The sequence below is a fragment of the Canis aureus genome, chromosome 17 (assembly GCF_053574225.1).
Source record: "Canis aureus isolate CA01 chromosome 17, VMU_Caureus_v.1.0, whole genome shotgun sequence".
NCBI classification, from domain to species: domain Eukaryota; kingdom Metazoa; phylum Chordata; class Mammalia; order Carnivora; family Canidae; genus Canis; species Canis aureus.
The window spans coordinates 59,270,156-59,293,069 of record NC_135627.1 but is presented as its reverse complement, the minus strand read 5'-3'; the positions used below and the strand labels follow the sequence as shown (position 1 = coordinate 59,293,069).

Below are 22,914 nucleotides of genomic sequence, written 5' to 3'. Positions count from 1 at the left end.
GCTCCGTCTGGACGCGGCTGCGGGCGCTGCGGGCCCCGAGGAGACCCCCCCCCCAGCAGTGCGGCGCCCGGGGGGCGCACCGAGGAGCCCTGGGCCTGCGGCCGGCGCCCCGCCCCCGGCTCCCCTCCGGGTGCCCTCGACGGCCCCCGGGACGCGGCGGCCTCTGACCCGCCCCGGGGTCGTCTCTGCAGAAGCTGGGCACTGCCGAGCGCCCGAGCGGCAGCACACTGGTGCCTAGAAGCAGGTTCTGGCTTATTGGACGTTGGCCCGTCTTTTATTTTGTATTTTATTATTATTATTATTATTATTATTATTATTATTATTATTATTATTATTATTATTTGGCGCGCGGAGGCGGGAAGGGGGCGGGATTCTAGCTCTTGGAGGCAAAAACGGAGTTTTCCGAGGCTGCCGTGCTTCGTGGGGCGGTGACATCAGGCCCCCAGGGCACAGCGTGCTGGAGGGAACGCAGGGGGAGCCGACCCCAGGGCACTTTACAGTGTGCCCGGGACTTAAGAAAGTGTCCATTTGGAGTGAGCACTGGGTGCGTTTCACCTTTGTTTTGTGTGTGTGTGTGTGTGGTTTTCTTTTTTTAAGATTGGTTTATTGATTCATGAGACACAGGCAGAGGGAGAAGCAGGCTCCACGCAGGGAGCCCGATGCTGGACTCGATCCGGGGACCTCGAGGTCACGCCCTGGGTCAGAGGCAGGTGCTCAACCCTTGAGTCCCGCCCCTCCTCATGCAGGACTCGATTTGGGGACCCGAGGTCAAGCCCTGGGTCAGAGGCAGGTGCTCAACCCTCGAGCCCCCACCATTGGGGACTCTATCCCGTGACCCCGAGGTCACGCCCTGGGTCAGAGGCAGGTGCTCAACCCTCGAGCCCCCACCATGCGGGACTCTATCCTGAGTCCCCGAGGTCACGCCCTGGGTCAGAGGCAGGTGCTCAACCCTTGAGTCCCGCCCCTCCCCATGCGGGACTCGATTTGGGGACCCGAGGTCACGCCCTGGGTCAGAGGCAGGTGCTCAACCCTCGAGCCCCCCTTCCCCCATGCGGGACTCTATCCCGAGACCCCGATGTCACGCCCTGGGTCAGAGGCAGGTGCTCAACCCTTGAGGTCGTCTCGTCGTCCCCCCTTCCCGTCCCTCGCCTCCCGTCCCGCATTTCACCTCTTTGAAACGCTTTCAGGGTTGAGTAGGTAACTATGTCCGTTCTATTAATACAGCAGTTAATCTGTGGGTTGGGTATCTTTTAATCCATCGTGCGAATACCAGTCTATTTATTAAGTACTTCTAAGACAGGTCCTATTTCTTCTTCCCTCTAGAAGAAGAGGAAGGATATTAATCATTGAAGAGATTTGCTCTGCACTGATTTTTATGTCCGCGACTCAGATGATCAAATCCTGGGAACTTTAGAAAGCAGAGAGCCATAAAAAAAGCTATCAAAGTTTGCAGCTCAAAAGAATTTTTTTGAATTTTTGAAAATAAAGAGTGCCTGTACGTTTTAGCAAAAGCTTGGCTTTATCTTAAGAATCAGCAGCTCAAACTAGGGAGTCTGAGACCGCGTCCTCCTATATCTAAAAGTCAGTGTGGCCAGGATGAAACTGAAAGGAGATCAAAGACCATTCTTATTATTCATTTTTTTTTCTGTGGGTACTGCATTAAACCGTCATGCATCATAGACAAGATTTGGGTGCTCAAGGAGACTAGAGTCCAACTAGGGCATTAGGACACATTTTAAAGATATTCTGTGGTTTAAAAAAAAAAACAGTCTAAAGATGTTACATATTGTGTACATGTTGAAGGATGCACAGGAGGAATATGGTGAATGTTGCTTGAGTTCAACCAGCATAGACTTCGTGGAGGAGATCAGCTAAGTGACTATCTAAATCAGTTATGTATTTGACCCACAATTTGGACTTAATTCTTTAAAATTCCAAGTACATTAAGTCCACGTTCTAGATTTCCTTTTTTTTTAAATTTTTTGATTTTGCAAGGAAACAAAATTTAGAAACTAGAGAAGCATAAAGAAGAATGTACATCACCTGTAATTATAGTATCTAAAGATAACAACAGTTAATGTTTTGGGGGCACACATCCTTTTTACTATACAAATTTACTGGGTTGCTGTGGTCAGACAGTGAGATTTTGGGTTATGAGGGATACTGTGATACCCAAATCTAGTTCATACCGGAGTGTAGGACAGGCAAGAGCAAGGGTTTGAATATTGAAGAATTTAATTTAGCCAGGTCTATTTGATTGTGAGTTTAGGTAAAGAGTTTGAATAGTAAGAGTTGAAATAGCTGGGGATGCCTCTTTTTTTTTTTTTTTTTTTTCTTAGTGTTAGATTTTAACAAATGAGATCATACGAACACCTCATAAATTGTGTGACCTTTCAGGAGATCATGAATTTCACTTGGTTAAGACTATACTCAGGCTATTCTCGAAAGATGACGCCTATCCTTCCCACAACCCTAGAAAAGAAGATTCTGTGGCTTTCTTGAGATTAGCATTCGACAGGGGCAAAAGAGGAGTATGTTTGCCGAGATGTTCTTTTCAACGCATAAGAAAAGGTTTTCTATCCCCCTTCTAGTGCTTCAGTCATGAACTCGAAGAGTAGAGTGTATACATCTAGTAATATTGTTGACAGCTGTGGTAAAGTGTCACCCATGATCACTGCCAGCAGTATCTCCCATCCCTATGCTTGACTGCTGCACCTCCCATTAAGATATGGGGTCTGTGTCTACTCCCATGGAATCTAGGAGAAGGAGAGGCCACCTGCAGTGGCCCAGATGTGTGAGTGAGGCCTCATGAGTAACCTCAACTGAGTTACTCAAAACAGAATTGAGGGCAGCCTGGGTGGCTCAGCGGTTTAGTGCCGCCTTTGGTGCAGGGTGTGATCCTGGAGTCCCCAGATCGAGTCCCACGTCAGGCTCTGTGCATCCAACCTGCTTCTCCCTCTGCTTGTGTCTCTGCCTTTCATTCTCTCTCTCTCTCTCTGTCTGTCTCTCATGAATAAAGAAATAAAATTAAAAAAAAAAAAAAGAAATAAAATTTTTTAAAAAAAACCCCACAGAATTGAAAGAAATAGCAAATTGCTCTTGTCTTAAGCCATGGAGTTTTGGGATGGTATGTTATTCAGCAAAAGATGATTGAAACAACATAGCACCTTGCTCATAAAACCCTTGGTGTGAATCTGGTTCACACATAAGTCAGTCCCAAGATGTGATCCCTGAGCACAGAATTGAGGGCAGCGTATGCAGTAGTGTGCCTTAGTGATAAGTCTCTAAATTATCAAATCTTTATTTCACATTGCATAAGGATGTACTTCCTGAATTAGTTTTCACCAAATACTGTGACTGTATCTTGTTCTCTGCAAGGTAACTGGTTAAGTCAAAAATCATTTTGTGTAATTGGTTATTACCAGTCTTAAGTTAACATGTTTTAAAGGAATTACCCATTATCGAGGTGATGGATGTGTGGTGTTTTCTTGCAGTTTGCCAGTTGATGAATTTAGTACCATGATCGTAGTCATAAATACTTAGAGTACAAGTGTAAGATCTGCTTTGTTCTCAGGGGTCAGGGAGAGTGGGTCTTATGCAGACTGTCATTTCATATGTGTATATACAGGACTTTCAACAAAGAGATGATGTATTGTTCAGGAGCACTTGTCTCCTTATGTTTAAGTGACCAGCTTCCCATTCCAAGTCTGGTTAGATCAGTTTAAGAAAAAAAAAAAAAAAAAAAACCAAACCAACCACCTACTTTACTTCACTGGTGAAAAAAAACTCACAGGAGCTCAGATGGGTACTTTTACAGACTGAAGCTTTCCATCTTCTACTGGACTCTGTCTTAGCACCTTTAGAGGTTCCTCTGCTCAGTGCTCTTTCCCTTTCTCTCTGGTGGCTGCTTTTTAGACCTCAGACCTTTTCCATACCTTCCTCTCCCCCGCCTCCATTTTCTATTGCTATTTTTCCTCTTCCTCTGAACAGAAAGCTTTCCATTTTTGCAGGGAGAAATAGGTGACCTCAGAAGCAAGTCAAATGCAAATCAAACCCACAATGAGATACTTCACAGCCACTAGGATGGCTGTAATAAAAAAGACATTAATTAGTGTTGGTGAGGATATGGGGAGGTTGGAATCCTCATAAATTACTGGTAGAAATGAAAGCTGCAGAGGGAAAGGGAGAAAAAGAGAAGAGAAATCGTTTCCAACTTCTGATGCCCCATCCTTGAAACTCACTTCCATCCATATCTGTCCTTTCATTCTCCTGGGTTTTCACAAAGACGCGCCTCCTTGTTACAACTCGTCTTGCACTTCTGCTTCAGATTCCACTTCTTGTTACTTCCTTAGTAACCCTGTTTAGTGGTTGTGTCCTGTCCTTATCTTTCTCTCTACTGGCTCCTTCCCACTAACATTTAAACATTTTTCAGTCTCTTGGGGCACCTGGCTGGCTCAGTCCGTAAAGCATGTGACTCTTGATCTTGGGGATGTGAGTTCAAGCCCCATGTTGGGTGTAGGGATAACTTGAAGACAAAAGCATTAAAAAAATTTTTTTTGAGACTTTAACATGTTTAAAACAGATCACTCAAAATATGACCTTCAATTCCAGCCCATTTTCATTTACTGCCTAGCTATTTCACTTTTCCTTTACAGGCAAACTTTGTGAACAGGTTGTTTATATTCATTGTTTCCTTTTCTTCATCTTTCACATGTTCCTCAACCTGCTGCAATCTGGCCTTGTCCACCTATAAATAACTTCACCAAAACTCACCAGTGATTCTTGTTCCATCCAGTGGACATACCTCAGTCCTTCTAGTTTGGTCTCAGCAGCATTAGACCTTGGCACTACCTCCTTTGTGTAATATCCCTGTCCCTAGGCTTCTATGACGCTATGCTCTCCTGGTTTTCTTTCTACTGTGCCTATTCCTTCACAGACTCTTCTGCAGGGGTATTCCTTTGTCTCTCTGCTGTTGGACTTTTAGAGTTCTTTCCAAGATCCCCTTCTCCCCTTAATCCATACATTTTTCCCTGGGTGATCTCAGGCCAAATTTCCAGATCTCCAATCCAGATCTCTTTCTTGATCTTTAGATTTATAAATGGACCTTTTGGACATAGCCACTTTGATATCCCACTGGCAGCCAAACTTCAAATGTCCAGGTTAGACTTCCTCATCTCCCCCCTGAAATTGGCTGTGTTCTCTGTCCTAACCAGTGGCACTGTGGTTCACTGTCACTTAAGCTGAGCAGCTGGGTATGATCCTTAGCTCTCCTTTCCTCTTATTCAGGTCCTTTCCCCCATTCCGTCAGTTAAAGAACCCTCTTGGGGTTCCTGTCCCCTGTCTCCTGTCCAGGCCTCTCCATTTCCATTTCCTTGGTATGGGCTGCTTTCTTGCTGGCCTTACCGCAGCCACCTTGGGCTCTTTTTCTTCATCCCCATCTGGTCTCTTTTTCTTCATCCCCATCTGGTCTCTGCATTCAGCCCAAGTAATCTTTAACAGACGTACATCTGATCACGCCACTTCCCTGCTTAAGATCTTTCAGTGATTAAATGTTGCTCTTAGGATAAAGGCGAAGCTTTCTGGCTACAGCCCTGCTACATTTCTTTCAGTTCCTCCACCTGGCATATACATTCACCGTTCCCGGTGCCTGTCTTCTCACAGGTAGTTGCCACTGGGAGATTCTGGTGTTCCATGGCATTCCCGCCTCCCCAGCAGAGCAGTGGCCGCTCGCTCTGGTGAACATCTCTTTATGCACCTAGACCCCCCTGACCCCATGTAAGTTCTGCTTGGGGCAGGGGAGGGGGTTGTGGTGGTGGCTTTGGGGCTTTTTTACCTAGGGGACATCAGGTAAGCATTTTTTGAATGAGTACAGCATGCCTCTGCTCGTCCACTGCTGGAATTTCAATTTGGCTTTGGGCCATCAGAGGGTATGGTTGATATTTTAATGTGGCCAGCAGACACTGGTAGATGAAATCACATTAGAGCTGCTCATGTAGGAAAGGTTCACGATACCATAAATGGATTTGAACTTGGGTCCTTCTATTCCAGCCTTGAACACATTAGAAAAATAAAATCAAGCATTACTGTATTCTCTCCATTTCTTTAGCCTTTTGACCCATCTATTTTTGAAGTGATCTGTTTTACAAAGCCTTGTATGTTTGGCGCAATGAAGAACAAAACTATAGGAATTACTTCAAATCATCAAAGTTCCATTCTGTTTGCCTTTTAAAAATAGAAGTATCTCATAAAAACAGTACTTCTATAAGATTATAGTCAGCTTCACAACCCTGGAGACGTTGTTGTTGTTGTTCTGCTAATACTATTGCCACTTGGGTTATTTGCTTTTCTAACCTGAGCACGTGGCTTCAGTTGAATTATTTCTTCACTTACAATGAGCTGTCAGATACTCTGTCCTAGAATTGCCTAAAGCTTCTGTGCAATGAAATGAAAGTGGCCCTTCAGATGATTGGGGGGGAGGGGGGGATGGAGAATTGCTTCCAGAGACCATAATTGCTAATTGTGTTGGGAAGTGATAGATGTCCTCTCCGGTGAGTAACAAATTCGAGCAAAACTGATGACAAAGAGGGCAGTCACTATGTTAGGAAATTCTAAAACATCGGTCTGTTTTTAAACAAAGGTAGGAGGATTATCTTGTCACCTGTTCATCTTTGTGTTTTTGAAGGATGGCATCAACTCTTTTGGAGAATGCCACATTCTCAGAGCCCCTTTGTCTTTATGGAATTTGTCAAGCATTCAGGACATTCCCTTTCTTTCTTGTAGTCAGGTAAGCTTGCAGAAAAGAGAAGTGAATGACAGCTGTTCTAGTAGCTGAGGCGGTAAAAGCATCAGTATCTCTGAAACTTTGCTTCTTTGCAGTACTCACACCACAGTATGGCTGCAGCAGTCTTAAAGTGTATTTTTATTTATAAAAATCTGAGGCTGAGTCTTAGAGGCCCGTCTGGCCCTTGGAAATACATTTGGCGTCTAAGTCAGAGGTGTAGCATCTGTTCAGTCTCAAAAAGACCATTAGAAGGAGTACGGCAGAAATTGATGAGAGTAACATTTGGCTCTTCTGTAACTTGAGAGGTTTCCTGAATTTATTTTGCTGTGGCGTAGACGTGTGACATGACAAGCTGTGGAGTTGCACCCCAGAAGTTAGCCTAAAACCCTACAACTCATCTCTTTGAAAGTCTTACTAGAATTAAAATGCGATACTCAAAAATAGAGAAAGATGGCTACACACTTACATCTTTTGTGCTCAGACAGGAACTTCCGTTGGTGAAAAAAGGAAGAAAGCTATGAAAAACCCTCATTCCTGCAGGAAACTGGGTGATCTTCACTGAGGAAATGCTTACATTTTTATCATCTGCTAGGATACTAAGAATTTGATTTCTGGAATTTCGTGTAGCAGTTTTCCAGGATATATCATTTTCATTTGGTTGTAACTGTTGTGCACATAATTTTTTTCCATTTATACATTCATATGTATCACATGGACCATATATTTGTATGTGGTATTCTGTTGTCTGGTTATTCTACTTGTATTTGTGTTCCAGGTTTCCACTTCCTAGGATCTTTCTTTTAGACCATAATCTCGCAGGTCCCCGGGTGGCTAAGTGGTTTAGCGCCGCCTTCGGCTCAGGGCGTGATCCTGGGATCGAGTCCCGCATCGGGCTCCCTGGATGGAGCCTGCTTCTCCCTCTGCTTTTGTCTCTGCCTCCCTTTCTGTGTCTCTCGTGAATAAATAAATAAAATCTTAAGAAGACCATAATCTCTTCAGAGCCAGAGACCAAAAAAAAAAACAAAAAAAAAAAAAACCAGAGACCATGAACATATTGCTCTTTATGATTTCCCCCAACATTCTTGGTGTGTGGGGTCATTGTCAGAGGAAGAATTAATATATGCTATTATTTTGTTCACAATATCCTACAGTAGTGCTTTTTTTGGTGAGGCATCTTAGACTTTATCAATAGCTCATTAACTATAAATAAATTCCTGTTGTAAGGCAGCTTAGCAACTTAAGCTGATAATAAATCATTACCCATCCAGTTTCTGAAAACAGAAGAAAAAACCTCTATTAGAGATTTTCAGTGTACGTGTAAGTGCTTTAATTTAAATAAAGTTTTTTTGCAATTACAACGTCGTTTTTCATATTTGACGTAGCTATTTGAAATAGTCTGTACCAGGCCATATCTGGTGTGCTGAAGATCATACAGGCCACCTCTAAGGGGACTGAGCATTCAGAGTCCTTTATGTTTACTGTGAGAATATCAGCTTCCGAGATAAGGAAGGATACACACTTCCTCCTGCCCCAAGAATGACGCCACTAGAAGAGTCAGAATCTTGGTGCCAGCTAACCAGCCTGCGTGGCTGTTCACGGTATTCTGACCTCTTCCTTAGCAAACTGTTTTAGGTCAGCAGGAGACACGTTCTGATGTGGACTCTCCCGTCCGTTGCATCCGTCTCCTTTGTGCCAAATACATGCAGGTTAAAGTGAGGGTGATACCCGTGTGGAAGCCACTTGCTAGTACGTTACAATTCTAATTTCCAGCGTTGTTTAATATTGAGAGCATTATTTTATCAAAAACAAAGTTTTCCTTTACTAGTTTCTCCATTTCCTGTTGTTTTTTTAAAATCCATGTAAATGTATTCAAATACATTTTCTGCCAGATCAGTAAAGCAAACCTTCCTTTAACAGTTACTTGGTGCCCTGGGGAAGGGAAAATAAATTGCTCCTAGAGGGATCCAAAGATCGGTTGCTACATTACTCCTTTAGTCTTCCATTCTAAATGTAGATTTCTAAAATTGGAAGGTCTGTGTTTGTCCTCTTGACTAAATTTGCTTTTAGAGTGTAAAATAAAATAACCTTTTTTTCTCCATGCCACGAGCTTTCTGAGGGGCAGTGCTGGTTCACTGGGAAAAGCCATCTAGGGAATGGGATTTTGATCTGTTACCAATGGACACAAAAGAAGTCTTTGGGAATATAGGGTATATTTTCAAGCGCCAGAGAAAATATGGAGATCCACATGAGTTGACCTATTATCCTTTGAGGTGTTAAAATGCTTCCATCCTTTGCTTTCTTATTTCTGCACTATTCTTGCTTTATTTCCATATGGCAGAAAAGCAAGAAATCATTGATTCACTTATTAATGCACAATTGAGGCTGAACATATTAATGCTTTGTATAAGGAAGTACTTCCTAAGTAATAAGCAAAAAAAAAAAATGTTGCAAAAGAAAAAAGATTATCTTTTTTTTTTTAAAGATTTATTTATTTATAATAGACATAGAGAGAGAGAGAGAGAGAGAGAGGCAGAGACACAGGAGGAGGGAGAAGCAGGCCCATGCCGGGAGCCCAACGTGGGACTCGATCCCGGGACTCCAGGATTGCACCCTGGGCCAAAGGCAGACGCCAAACCCCTGAGCCGCCCAGGGATCCCCGAAAAAAGATTATCTTATTGAAGTACTTCAGAGATGATTTTTTTTAACTGTATTTTTTTTTTTAAGATTTTATTTATTCATGAAAGAGAGAGAGAGAGAGAGGCAGAGACACAGGCAGAGGGAGAAGCAGGCTCCATGGGGAGAGCCTGATGTGGGACTCGATCCTGGGTCTCCAGGATCACACCCTGGGCTGAAGGCTGTGCTAAACCGCTGAGCCACCCGGGCTGCCCTCAGAGGTGATTATTTAATATAACTGACATGCTGATTAGAACTCATTTTTATAATAATCTCTAGGAGGACTGGTCATCATAACAAGTAGTTGGTTTAGTTTGAATTGCTATATATGCTAGAAAGTTCTAAGAAGGCTGTATGTCTTTTAGAAGTGTTCCATTTAAGATTTCTCTAATCTAAACTTACCTTCCCAAGACAGAATTAATTTTGATTTTACTTTTTCAAAAATATTTTTTAGGACTGGAACACTTCTATATTTAATTTAAAAACATATAGCTTTGGGGATCCCTCGGTGGCTCAGCGGTTTAGCCCCTGCCTTAGGCCCAGGGCAAGATCCTGGAGCCCCAGGATCAAGTCCCACATTGGGCTCCTTGCATGGAGCCTGTTTCTCCCTTTGCCTTTGTCTCTGCCTCTCTCTCTCTCTCTCTCTGTGTCTCTCATGAATAAATAAATAAAATCTTTTTAAAAAATAAAAATAAATAAAAACGTATAGCTTTGAACTTATTAATACAGGTTGATGTAAATCCATGGGATCATCATTTTATTTTTAATTTTTTAAAAAGATCATTTGAGAGCAAGAGAAGAATGTATGCACGTGTGTGGGGAAGGAGCACAGGGAAAGGAAGAGAATCTCAGGTGGACTCCCCACAGAGCACAGTCAAAACCAAGAGTTGGTCCCTTAACCAACTGAGCCACTCAGGTGCCCCCATAATTTGATTTTCAAAAATTACGGTAGAATATACATAACATAAAATTAATTATTTTAACCATTTCTAAGTATACAGTTTACTGACATCAAAAACATTCATATTATTGTGCAGCGGTTACCACTGCCTGTCTCCATAGAACGTTCTAGTCTTCCCAAACTGACGCTCTGTGCCCATTAAACAGTAACTCCCCGTTCTCCTCTCCTCCCATTCTCTCTCTCTCTCATCAATCAATAAATAAAATCTTTAATAAAAAAATATTAGCAAAGGTGTTGCTGCCCCCAGGTAAGTGGAGAAATTAAACATCTCACCACAGTAATCTAATTGTAATGATGATGGTGGTCATTTTGAGTTAATTGGAAAATGTTGATGGTATTTGCATTTACATTATGCTGCCTTAGGACAAGGTATGCCACATGCCGGAGTTCAGGACTGATCTGATCTGTACAGCACATAGCACATCCTGAGGTTTTCTTTTTTTTTAATTTTTATTTATTTATGATAGTCACAGAGAGAGAGAGAGAGAGAGGCAGAGACATAGGCAGAGGGAGAAGCAGGCTCCGTGCACCGGGAGCCCGACGTGGGACTCGATCCCGGGTCTCCAGGATCATGCCCTGGGCCAAAGGCAGGCGCCAAACTGCTGCGCCAGCCAGGGATCCCACATCCTGAGTTTTAATTACCTACACAGAACCTCTCGGAGAACCTTGTCCGAGGTCTGAGGATACCCTGTTCGTGTCCTCAGCTGCTCAGCTTGGGCGAGTCTAACCAAGGCATCCTTTGTGCTTTAGCAGCCTGCAGCCAAGGAGGCACCTTGTGCTCATACACTCTTGGGAGTCCCTGAGGACAAAGGTGCATTTGGTCTCCGGAGCCTGCTACTTAGTGGTTTTTGGAAGGAGGAAGGAATGAGTGACATTCACAGGGTTTAACCAGCCAAATTTAGATGGAAGCAAATGAGGGAACACATTTTTTGGGGGGGTAGGGAGAAGTACTTTTTATATTTGAAGCATTTTAAAGACAGATGCTGGTATACAGTATTAGGCAAAATAAAGTCAGAAGGAAATAATATTCGAGAAGTTTAACCTCTCAGGGGCCAGGGCTGATGTTCTCTGATGTAAGAAGACTCAGAGGGCTTGGGGTTGAGTCCGGACTGTGCTTTTCACTGCTCTGTGACCTTGGGAAGTCGCTTTACCTCTGAACCTCATTCCTCATCTACGAAGAATGGATTATGGCCCTTCTTCCTCACAGGAGTATGGAGAAGATAAAATAATGTGTGTGAGGCTGCCTCCTGTGGGGCCGCAGCAGTTCATGATCACTGTCAGTGTCTTCCTTCCTGGTCTTTACCCACCTCATGGGATTGTCGGGGTAATGACTTGCCTGGGCAGCAGTACTGCCCTCGTTCTCACACCATCTGAAATCCCCTGCGGCTTGTTCATCCCAGCTTGACCACAACGTTACAGAGTTTTATAGGACGGATTTTTGAGAAACCCAGGCTCGTAAAGGTAGGTGGCATGTCACCCTGATTAGTTAAAAGCCAGCCTGCGCCTCAGGACTCTCTTTCCCACCATGCAGACTGTTGGTAATGCTTCTGATCCCATGAGGGGTATGGACCTGTAAGATACATGACCTGGTTTTATGCTGACTTTTAATTTACAAGACTTTGGACAGACATCTTGTAAAATAAAGCTGCAAGTAATTCAGCGATGGGTAAACTCAGTTCGCATAATAAGCCATCATTATGGAAGTCTGGTTTTCCAGTAGCTTGCCAAACCCTTGGGGGCATAGTTGCCTGTGTGACTGATTCATGACTTCAGAATAATTGTGTTGTTGTCAGGAAATTGTGTACGTTTGAATGTTAGTATCCCTCTGTGTTGTAATTTTTTAAAAATACTTGATTTATTTATTTGAGGGTCAGCACGATAGAGAGTGGGGGCAGGGAGGTGGAGGTGGGGGGCAGAGGGAAGCAGGCTCCTTGCTGGGCTGGGAGCCCGATGGGGGGCTCTCCAGGACCCTGAGATCATGATCTGAGCTGAAGGCAGACGCCTAACCTACTGAGCCACCCAGACGCCCCCCTTTGTGTTGTAATTTTAAATGTGACGAATCATATTTTCTTTGGCTAACTTAAATCCCTCCCCTTTTCCCTGTTTATTTAAAATTCCATATTACATACAATATTAAGTTTTGAGGACTAACTTTGATGTGATTCATAACCTAGGAAAATAAAGGATTGTTTTTTTATTTGGAATTCATTATGCTTGTATTCATTTATACTATTCCTTTCTTGTGACTTCTTCCCTATTTTGTAAGAGACACAAGGCAGGCCATTTGGGTGCAGGGTAGGAGGCATCTTTTTTGTTATTTCTAAGAGCATTTAAGGCAATCATACCATATAAAGAACACAAAAATCAAGAGCAAAGAAAAGAACAATAGTCCAGTAGGAAAAAAGGGACTTTATAAAAGGATGACGCATGAGGCCAAGAGGTGAGGAGTGCATATGCAGATTCCAGGTTCTGTGCGGCTTCAGGCCCTGAGTCAGCCACTTTATGATTTGAGCAAATTCTTAAAATATCTTTGTGTCCTATTTCCTTGTCTGTAAGTTGAGGATTACATGAATTAATAGATATAAAATATCAAGAACAGTACTTGGCACACATACTGCTCGAGAATTATCAGTTATTATTGTTGCTATTATTGTGATTATTTTTTTAAATGATGCCCAGCCTCACTCATCATAAGAGAAATTCAAGTTGAAAGAAAACCAAGATACGATGATAATACGCTGTGTAGTAAGGATGTGGCTAATCAGGTGCTGCCATACATTGGTGGTTATTTTATATACTGGCACTATTTCGGTAGAGAACAATTTGAGGTAACTGTTAAAGGTAAAATAGCAATTTGGGGTGCCCGGGTGGTGCCTTAAGACTCCCTCCCCTCCTGTGTGCTTGCTCTCTCAAATAAATAATCTTAAAAAAAAAGATAAAATAGCAATTAGACTTTAACCCAGCAGCTTCATTTTTAGGAATTTATCTTATAAATGTATATATCAGAAAAGACGTGCATATGCAATAATATATGTAGACAATAATTGCAGGCTTGTTTGTGTTAGGAAAAGACTAGCAGTGACTTAAACAGTCTCTCAGTAGAAGCAGATAAGTTGTTAACTTGATGGGTGGAATGCTATTTAAAAGTACCAGTGAGGGCAGCCTGGGTGGCTCAGCGGTTTAGCACCTGCCTTCTGCCCAGGGCGTGATCCTGGAGACCCGGGATCAAGTCCCACGTCGGGCTCCCTGCATGGAGCCTGCTTCTCCCTCTGCCTGTGTCTCTGCCTCTCTCTGTGTCTCATGAATAAATAAATAAAATCTTTAAAAAAAATAAGTGCCAGTGAAAAGAAATGAAGTCCGTCTACATGTACTAATCTATAATGCTTTCCAAGATGTGCTGTCGACTAAGGGGAAGAAGGCTTCTACACACACATATACCCAGTGCTTTTGTAAGTATACACTGCCTCTGGAAGGAATTAGCAACAACTGTCCACAGTGGTTGCCTTTGAGGAGAGGGTTGGGGAGGGATGGTAGGGAGACTTACTTTCCTTTACCCCTTTGTACTAGTTGTACGTGTACAACATCTTCGAACATGTTTAATGTATTATTTACCTTTCCCCAAATCCTTTGTGTGTCCTCACCAGCACGCACCTGTCTATACCTCTCAGAGCATTCAAATGTTGTTTCAGGAGTCTGCTGTGGAGTGATGGGGAGTAGCTCGTCCTGATTGTGTTTAATGCTTATTGAATATGTGATGTGATTCTTGAGGCATAGCAGTCATCCTCCCTGTCATCCAAGTTAGTGCTGATGGGAAAAGTCTCCCTGGATGGTGAAAACTGAGGCCTTGGCTAAGTACACCTAAGCCCCAAGGTGTTCTCAGAGGTCCTGGACCCCAGAAGGCCTTGGTCTTGAGCCTGGCTCTCTTGGCTATTTTTAGAGGTCTGAGGAGAGAAGTAGGAAGGAACTTCAGGAGTTCTGTACCTCCTTAGGAAATCCTGGTTGGATTTATAAACTGGTTCTATTTCAATTTCCAGAGGTAAGAGCCAGAATGGAAACTCACTTGGCGTGGTAGGGTTTTGTGCCTGTGTAGCTCCCTGGAATTTCTAGAAATGCTTTTTAACCCTAGAAGAATTGGAGGCATGACCAGGGCTCTTTGTATAAAATTCCTTAAACAGGTCAAGTTTAGACTTTTATGGAAATTTATACCTATGTCTGCTTTTTATAGGATACTATTTAAGCTAATTGCCCCTTGCATGGAAGCTATAGTTATGACCTTGAACACTGAGATGAGGGTGAATTGTCTTCCCTTGTTTGTATGATAACTTTTTTCAATGTGAAATGAAATTTGATCTGTATATATGTAGAAAATATGGTCATAGAAATCAGGACCAGAATAAATCCTTTCTTTTATGGTTTCATTCAGTATATCTTAGGCTAGTCCTTCTTAATATTCTTGCCACTCTAGACTCCCATGAGGGATGTCGCATTCCCATCATTAAACAGCCGCTTGGTATGGCAGTGGTTTTCTACAAGGGATGGGGATCTTTGGGTGTATCCTGCAGGGTGGTAGTGGGACAGCGGGGAGGTAGAGGTAATGATTCTGATTTTTATAACATAACATTCATGTACACACACACACCCTTTCTCCCTCCCTCCCTCTCCTAAGCAAGAATTCAGTGTCTTAGACAAACTAGTACTGTAACCTTTAACTTTATCTCAGTAACCTAAGGAAAAAATGACGAGAGACCGTGGTTTCATCCGGTTAGCATGCCTTTTCCTCATCTGCTGTCTGGTTGCATGAGTATGGATGTAACAGATAAGTACTGACTTGCAAGTAGGCAAGACAAACAGCTGGTTCTAGCAAGTTGTTCCTCTCATTGCAGAGAAAGGCCCAAGTTTGACGGTGGAGGAAGGATTGGACAGGTTGCTGGGGAAAGTGAGTGATCCATTTAACCAAAGGTAGGTAGTTTCTTTTGGAATTAGGTTTTGTTTCCTTTTAATCACAGTGCCGTTTTTTTTTTTTTTTTTTTTTTTTTTTTTTTTAGTTTAGTGGTTATTTCATTCTTTTTCTTGGGATCTTTTCTGTTACGGCAGAGATGTCGGCTTATTTATAAGAATTACTTGAATCCAGAGTCATGGTGGATGTAGGAAAGTGGCCAATCTTCACTCTGCTCTCACCTCAAGAAATTGCATCTATTCGGAAAGCATGTGTCTTTGGCACCTCAGCCAATGAAGCCTTGTACGTTACTGACAATGATGAGGTAAGAATCTCTCAAAATGCGGAGTGGAATTTGAGTGTGAAGTTTGAAGACTGAGAAAAGATTGTGGCCAGCCGATCATCCCAGAATGCAAATTTATTCATATCAAGCTCTGTTTTGAAATATTGCAGTGGAAGATCCATAGACACATTCATTCCACTTTCCCTTGTATGTTTTTTGGCACTTTATCCCCTTGGCCCTTACTTTCCTTCCAATCTTTTCTCCTACCACTATCCCAAGTGTATCCAACAAGGCCTACCTCCTTATCCTTTGAAAAGGTTGGGGATAAAAGAACCTGAAATTCAAGAAGACTGTGTCTAATATAATCTCTCTCTCAGTTTCTTCAGTTTTACTACCCCTTAACCCTCTACTACTCTTTGAATATCATAGTATGGTTAGATATTCTAAAACTTAAGTTATGGCAGCAGAGGTTTTTTTCTTAATTTTTCTTAATCAGATCAGTTTCTTCCTACCTACTGAGCTGTCACACTGAACTTAGTGTGTCTTATTTTCAGAGTGGAGAAGGGGCCTTGGTGTAACTTCAGGCCAGCTGACTGAGACAAAACTATTTGTTTTCTAGGTCTTTGTATTCGGACTGAACTACAGTAACTGTCTAGGAACTGGAGATAATCAGAGTACACTTGTACCCAAAAAGCTAGAAGCCTTATGTGGAAAGAAGATTAAAAGCCTTAGTTATGGGAGTGGACCACATGTCCTTCTCAGCACCGAAGGTAAAGAGGGAACAAAGCCAGCTTTTCAGTTTGTGGGAAATCGAGCATTAATTCTGAGCTGAGGGGAGGTGGGGCCTTATGAAATAATTTTGAATGGTTTATTTCTTAATTTCTGGGAACTATACCAAACTAAAAGTTAAGCACTTCAGGCTAATTCTGGAACAGCCATAACATTGCTCGCAAATTAAGCAAACATTAGAATGCTAATGCAAAGTTGTTAAAGATTAGATACAGCAAATGAAATAGTCCTTCAGCCTAATTTTTCCATAGATTTCTGGTAGCAAGGCAACTTTCAGATTTTACTTGGCACATTTTTATAAACACACATAATGCTGGCTTTCCTTTCATTGTGTAGTTCCTGAATCTTGAATCTAAGAAATCTTGGTTTAGTCCCTGGCATTCATGTGTGTGCCATCTGGAAAGAATGTGGGATAGATTCTTCTCCTCTTAATCTCTGCCACCCTAAGATCACTGAACAAGGAGAATATAACTTTCTTCTCTGGTAATTTATCTGCACTGTGGGCAACCAGGACTCTGAATAACCTGAATTCTTCCCTTTATATTTTAAGCATGTTAACTCTCGCTCTCTCTAGCAGAGACCCTCTGCTTTTCTTGGGGGAAACTTTCTGTTTGCTTCTCTCCCTCCAGACTGAGTAATCACAGCTTCCTTGGATATTGCCAGAGGTCTTAGTATTGAGCTTTTTAATTGCCTTTAACTCAAATCTGAATCTATTCCAAGCTGTCTGCCTCTTTCTCAAGCTGTGAGATCCAGATCTGAGCATGAATGTCTAGTGAGAATATAACTGGTGTTGAGCATAATGAGGTGATGATCTCACTTCCATGTTGTGTAACCATGCTTTCTGGCATCACACTGGCTCTTTCAAGCAGTTACTACTTTGCTGACTGGTTCTGCTTGTCATGTCTTGTGACCTAATGATTTGATTTTTTTCCCTAACAAACACCAGTTTTAACTGGTCATTGCTTTCTGATTATAAAACACTGGGGTGGTTTTTCAGAGTAAACACACTAAAACATATACATTTATTTATTTATTTATTTTAAAAATAAAGATTATTTGAGAGAGAATGCATGTGTTCTCATGTGCAAGTTGAGGGAGGGGCAGAGGGAGAGGGAGAGAGAATATCTCAAGCAGATTCTCTGCTGAATGCAGAGCCCAGTGTGGGGCTTGATCTCATAACCCTGAGGTCATGACCTGAGCTGGAATCAGTAGTCGGACATTTAATGGACTGAGCCATTTAGGTACCCCTAAAACATACATATTTAAATTCTTGATTTTCTTCAACGTGGTGATCTTAGAAAATTATAACTCTTGGAGTTATTTCCAGAGTCCAGATCATGTAGTCTTAACTATCTTGAGTGTTAAAATTAAGATCTAAACACAAATAAACATAAAATAAAAAATAATAATAACTTATTTTCTTGTGGGGGTAGTTTTCTTTAATCCAATTTTGATTATTATACATTTTATACAATATACTTTAAACGTGTTATGTATCAGATCTACGCATGGCACAAGTATTTGTGCATATTTTATATATATAACAAATAGTTTTTTTTTTTTTTTTAAGATTTTATTTATTTATTCATGAGAGACACAGAGAGAGAACGAGAGTCAGAGACACAGGCAGAAGGAGAAGCAGGCTCCATGCAGGGAGCCCGATGTGGGACTCGATCCTGGATCCCAGGATCACACCCTGAGCCGAAGGCAGACGCTCAACCCCTGAGCCACCCAGGCATCCCAACAAATAGTTTTAAAACAAATGAAACCATTTAAAACACTAAGCCATCAGTAGTATATGGCTTTTAGTAAAAAACAGAAGAACCTCTGCCTCACCCCTCCTCAGTCTTAGAAACTGCCCTTCAGAAGGGAACCACTTCTAACTCCTTCAGATGTTTCTTCTCATGTTTAATCTCATATTTTTAAATTAACATGCTTAACACTACTTTTTCTGGATTTTCAATTTTAGATCTTATCTTTCCACTTTTTATCATGGCAGATAGAAGTTAGCTTTCTGGGATCCCTGGGTGGCGCAGTGGTTTAGCGCCTGCCTTTGGCCCAGGGCGCGATCCTGGAGACCCGGGATCGAATCCCATGTCGGGCTCCCGGTGCATGGAGCCTGCTTCTCCCTCTGCCTATGTCTCTGCCCCTCTCTCTCTCTCTCTCTCTGTGTGTGTGACTATCATAAATTAAAAAAAAAAATAAAAAAAAAAAAAAAGAAGTTAGCTTTCTTTTCCACTTCTTTTCCTCCCCCGATCCTTTCACTATAGCAGTATCACCTTTTTGGTTAAATCGATATTTAGTATTTACATCATTAGGACTCTGTGTGATTTATAGCTGAGCCATCACCTTTCTGTACAACTGTTTGTTTTCCTGGGGTTTATTCACTTATTTTTCTATAGGTCTGTCGTTATGCCAACACTTGTCCATAGAGCAATATTGTGTCTCAGCACATCTGAGATCACCTAGTTGTCTCTGGAGCCCTCTGTCCCCACGTTCTAACTGGTACTGGTCACTGTCGGCCCGCCATCCAGCTCTCAGCCCAGAACTTCATTTACCCCCTCACCTTTGTCCTTTCTGGATCCTCTATTTTTATTTTTTATTTTTTTAGAGATTTATTTGAGAGAGAGAGCATGAGGAGGAAAGGGACAGACTCCCCACTGAGCAGAGAGCCCGAAGATGCAAGGCTCCATCCCAGGACCTCGGGATAATGACCATAGCTGAAGGCAGATGCTTAACCCTGGTGCCCCTGGATCCCCTATTGTGCCCTGTGTCTTCCTCCTTGGATTATACCCTTATTTAGGTGAAAACACATTCTCTAGTAGCTTCCCAAGGAAAGGAGTGTGAGAGAAATCTTTGAGACATTCTCTTAAAATGTCTTCATTTTACACATACAGTTGTTCAGTGGTTCATCTGGACTTAATCAAATTCCTGATTGAAAATCCTATTTCCTCAGAACTTTAAAGTCATCGCACCTCTCAAGTTTCAGGGTTACTATTGAGATTCTCATGCCATTGCGATTTCTGTTATTTTTGCATATGACTGTTTTTTTCCTCTTTGGAAGCTTTAAGGATCTTTTCTTTGTTCCCCATTTTCTGAAAAAATCATGAGTATGTACTCTGGTATGGATAATTTTTATGTATTCATCATTCTGTTGACTCTTCAGTCTGGAAATTTCTTCATTTCTAGAATATTGTCGTATTCCATGGATAATGGAGGCCTTTAGGGCCTCTCTAGATTATTTTCCTAACTCATTTTCTTTGTCGTGTTATATAGGAGAAGGGAGGGAAGGAAGTTTGGACAAAGTGAGAAATTGTTTCACAATAAGAAATTCACAGCAGTTAAATGCTGTAGGTCTTTTGTCTTATTCCAGCATTGGGAAGGGGTAGTTGCCTGACCCCACAGGAAGAGGATGAGGATTTGGGGTTTAACTGCTCCTGTTTTTAGATACACCAGCCTTTACATCTCCTGTGGTGGCCGGGCCCTCCGATCCCTGGGCCTCCCTGAGATTCCAGGGTTGTAATTGGCTTCTCCTTTTGCAGACGTGGATAGTCCCTTCTCTGGTTGGCCGTGTTAACTTACCACATCTGTCTGCCTTCCATCTTCCAAAATTTTGTTCACATCCCTGCTATTGTTATTTTCTTCTTTATTGTCCTTTTTGTCCTTGAGTGTTTGTGCCTTTTTTGAAGAAAATTGTTCCCTTCACTGTATTTCAGTAGGTTTTTGGGGAAAGAATAGAGATTAAAAATGTGTTCAATTCTTCATGCTTTACTAACCTGTGTGCATTTTAGGAATGTTTTGATCAGTGCTGCATTATTAAATTGGAATCTAGGATGTGAGAGTGATCTGGTTGCCACATCTGTCACCCTGTTGATCGCTAGGGTTGATACAGCTACTCTGACTGGGTGGTGGGTGTCCCCTTCCTCCCTCACCGCTCCATGTGCATCCCTCCGGATGCTGCGTGCTCAGAGAGAATGACCTTCCCCACCCTCTCCGAATTGTCAGGGGTGTACGAGTAGGTGTGCTCCCCTGCTAGAACCTCCAGACAAGCTCTCAAAGTCCATTTGTAGGAGAACATAGGGTAGTCAAGCTTCCAAGACCTTAGACACGTCCAAATAAAGCATTACATGTGGCAGTTCGCCTTTCTTTAAAAAAAAAATTAGTCCCATCTGGTGACTACTCTGAAGATCAATATTCATTTAGTATTATCATTTTCCATGTAGACTTAGGGCTTATAGAATTCTTTTTTGTCTTCTGAATCAACATTAAATTAGGTTACTTATAAAGTTACTTGTTTCTGACCACTTCTCCGACTCAGCATCCGGTCTCTGAAGGCCAAGTGTCCTTGAAGGTCAGAACTTCATGGGATGCTTCTTTCCCCCTCTGTGCTCTCCCTGTCCCGTGCCCTTCCCACCCCCACATTCCCTTCTAGCCCCGTATGGTTGCACTGTTCCATCCTTTGGTGATTTTGCCAGACCCTCACGTGACCCTGAAGCTTGCCCTTTAGTCTGTCAGAGACCGTGTGGCAAGAGCAGGGCTGGGGAAATAGATGCTGGTACCCCGTTGGATGGGGCTGCTTTGAAAGCTTTCTGGGGAATGGAGACCATCTCATGAAGGTCACTTTTCCTATGCTTCATCACGTATAAAGGGAAGAGATAAGTATATATACTATTTTAAAATAGTAAAATAATGTATAAGCAAGAAGGTGATTGCCAAGGGCAAATCTGGAGAGGACCAATGGCTGAGAACAGGCAGCTGGTAGCAGCCTAGCATCCGGAGAATAAGGTCCTTTTTTTTTTTTTTTTTTTTAAGATTTTATTTATTCATGAGAGACATGGAGAGAGAGATAGAGGCAGAGACATAGGCAGAGGGAGAAGCAGGCTCCATGCAGGGAGCCCGATGTGGGACCTGATCCTGGGACTCCAGGATCTCGCCCTGAGCTGAAGGCAGACACTCAACCGCTGAGCCACCCGGGCTGCCCAAGAATGAGGTCCTTAATCCTGAGGGGCATCTGAGTGACACAGCACAGCTTTCATCCATTCTGTCCCATGTACTGCTCAGATCCATGTCTTCTGATGAGTTTTGGGAATAGCTCCTCCAGATTCTAGAGGGCCTCTTTTCCTAGGAAAAACAAGAAGACTGTTGGTGGGATGAATTATGGCCTCTCTGCTGCAGCCAGTCTCATGGCCACAACTGATACTCATTGCCTCCATCCTCTAGCACTCCTTCTAGAGTCCCTTTACGTTTGGCTAGCGTCTGGCCCAGGGGGCTGACCTGTGTGACCCAGATGCTCATCCGTGAGGTATACGAGCCCCTAACCATGCTGTACTCTGGCTGTGGCTACTGTATGTTTCAGTTTACCACCAGTGTTGGGCAAGTGTGCACCGAAAGTACCAAATTTCACGTCCTTGCCAAGCACATTCCTCTCTTGTTCCCATTACGTAGTAGCTGTCCTTCCTCTTCCTGCTGACTGGGTCAGTTGCCCCTGCCGGGAGTGGGGGTGACTTCTTTTTTTTTTCCCGTTGGTCCTTTGCCTAGAGGAACACAGAGTGCCTGTGGCAGCCGTCACTTCAAGTTCAGTGGAATTCTTTCCGTATCCCTTTGTGGAAGTGTTTCTGCTTAGGGAACCAGGACTTCTGAACCTACAGAACCTGTCATTTCAGGGACAGGATGCACAGATTCCCCAAGTTGGTCCCTGGGGGTGATGGTTACTAAGTAGGGTCACTCACATAATTCAGTTTGGTTCCTGGACCCATGTATTGTACCTCTTAGGGAAACAGCACCATACAGTGGTCACTGATTTCGAATCTGTACCTTGGGGCTTAGTATCCCATCTTCACATGGTCTCATCTCCAGGCTGATGCCTCAGCTGTGCCTTCAGCCAGCTTGTCATCGCTGTGTCCAGCTGGCATCTTGTGCATGCTGCAGTACATGAGGTAGGACCAGGAGCCCCATGGCCATGTGAACACTACTGTACCTCTTTTGCTAAAAGTGGGTGCCTTGGTCTGATGAGATGTTTTGTGGGATCAGATACTCTGTGGATTAAATACTCTGTAAGTCCCCATAGAGTTGTGCTGAGTCCTTGTGGGCAGGAGACATGTACCCCGATTATATGTTGATTTCTGTTAGTATGCGTGGCAGCTCCTTCCAGGATGGAAAGGGTCCGTTAGAGTCCACTTACTACCAGATACCTAGTTGGTCTCTTTAAAAGGGTGATGCTGTATCAGGGACTCTTTACTGGTCTTTGTTTCTGACATGGGGGGGCTTCTGGCACCGGTAGTGGCTAGGTGGTAGCCTTGCTGAGTAGGAGTCCCATCTTCTGAATTTGCATTTTTCTTCTTAAGAGGGTGAGCATCTCTTCATATGGTTAAGAGTCATTTACATTTCTTTCCCTGTGAACCATCAGTTCATATTTCTGAAAGGTTCTTGGTCTTTGTCTTGTGTATTTGTAGAAGCTCTTTTTACATTAGAGGTATTATCTCTTAGTAATA

At 42.8% G+C, this 22,914-nt stretch overlaps 1 protein-coding gene across 2 annotated transcripts in view; it reads left to right on the top strand.

Moving 5' to 3' along the window:
• Nucleotides 1–22,914, top strand: part of RCBTB1 (RCC1 and BTB domain containing protein 1) — a 48,577-nt gene that overhangs the window by 301 nt on the left and 25,362 nt on the right. The window contains exons 2-5 of one of the 2 annotated variants that reach the window (XM_077855783.1): nt 5,662–5,775; nt 15,299–15,374; nt 15,510–15,676; nt 16,254–16,404. In XM_077855783.1, the coding sequence (XP_077711909.1) occupies nt 15,551–15,676; nt 16,254–16,404 (277 nt within the window). In that variant the 5' untranslated portion in view covers nt 5,662–5,775; nt 15,299–15,374; nt 15,510–15,550. The remainder of the gene's footprint in view (nt 1–5,661; nt 5,776–15,298; nt 15,375–15,509; nt 15,677–16,253; nt 16,405–22,914) is intronic. The other variant, XM_077855782.1, reaches the window with a different exon arrangement.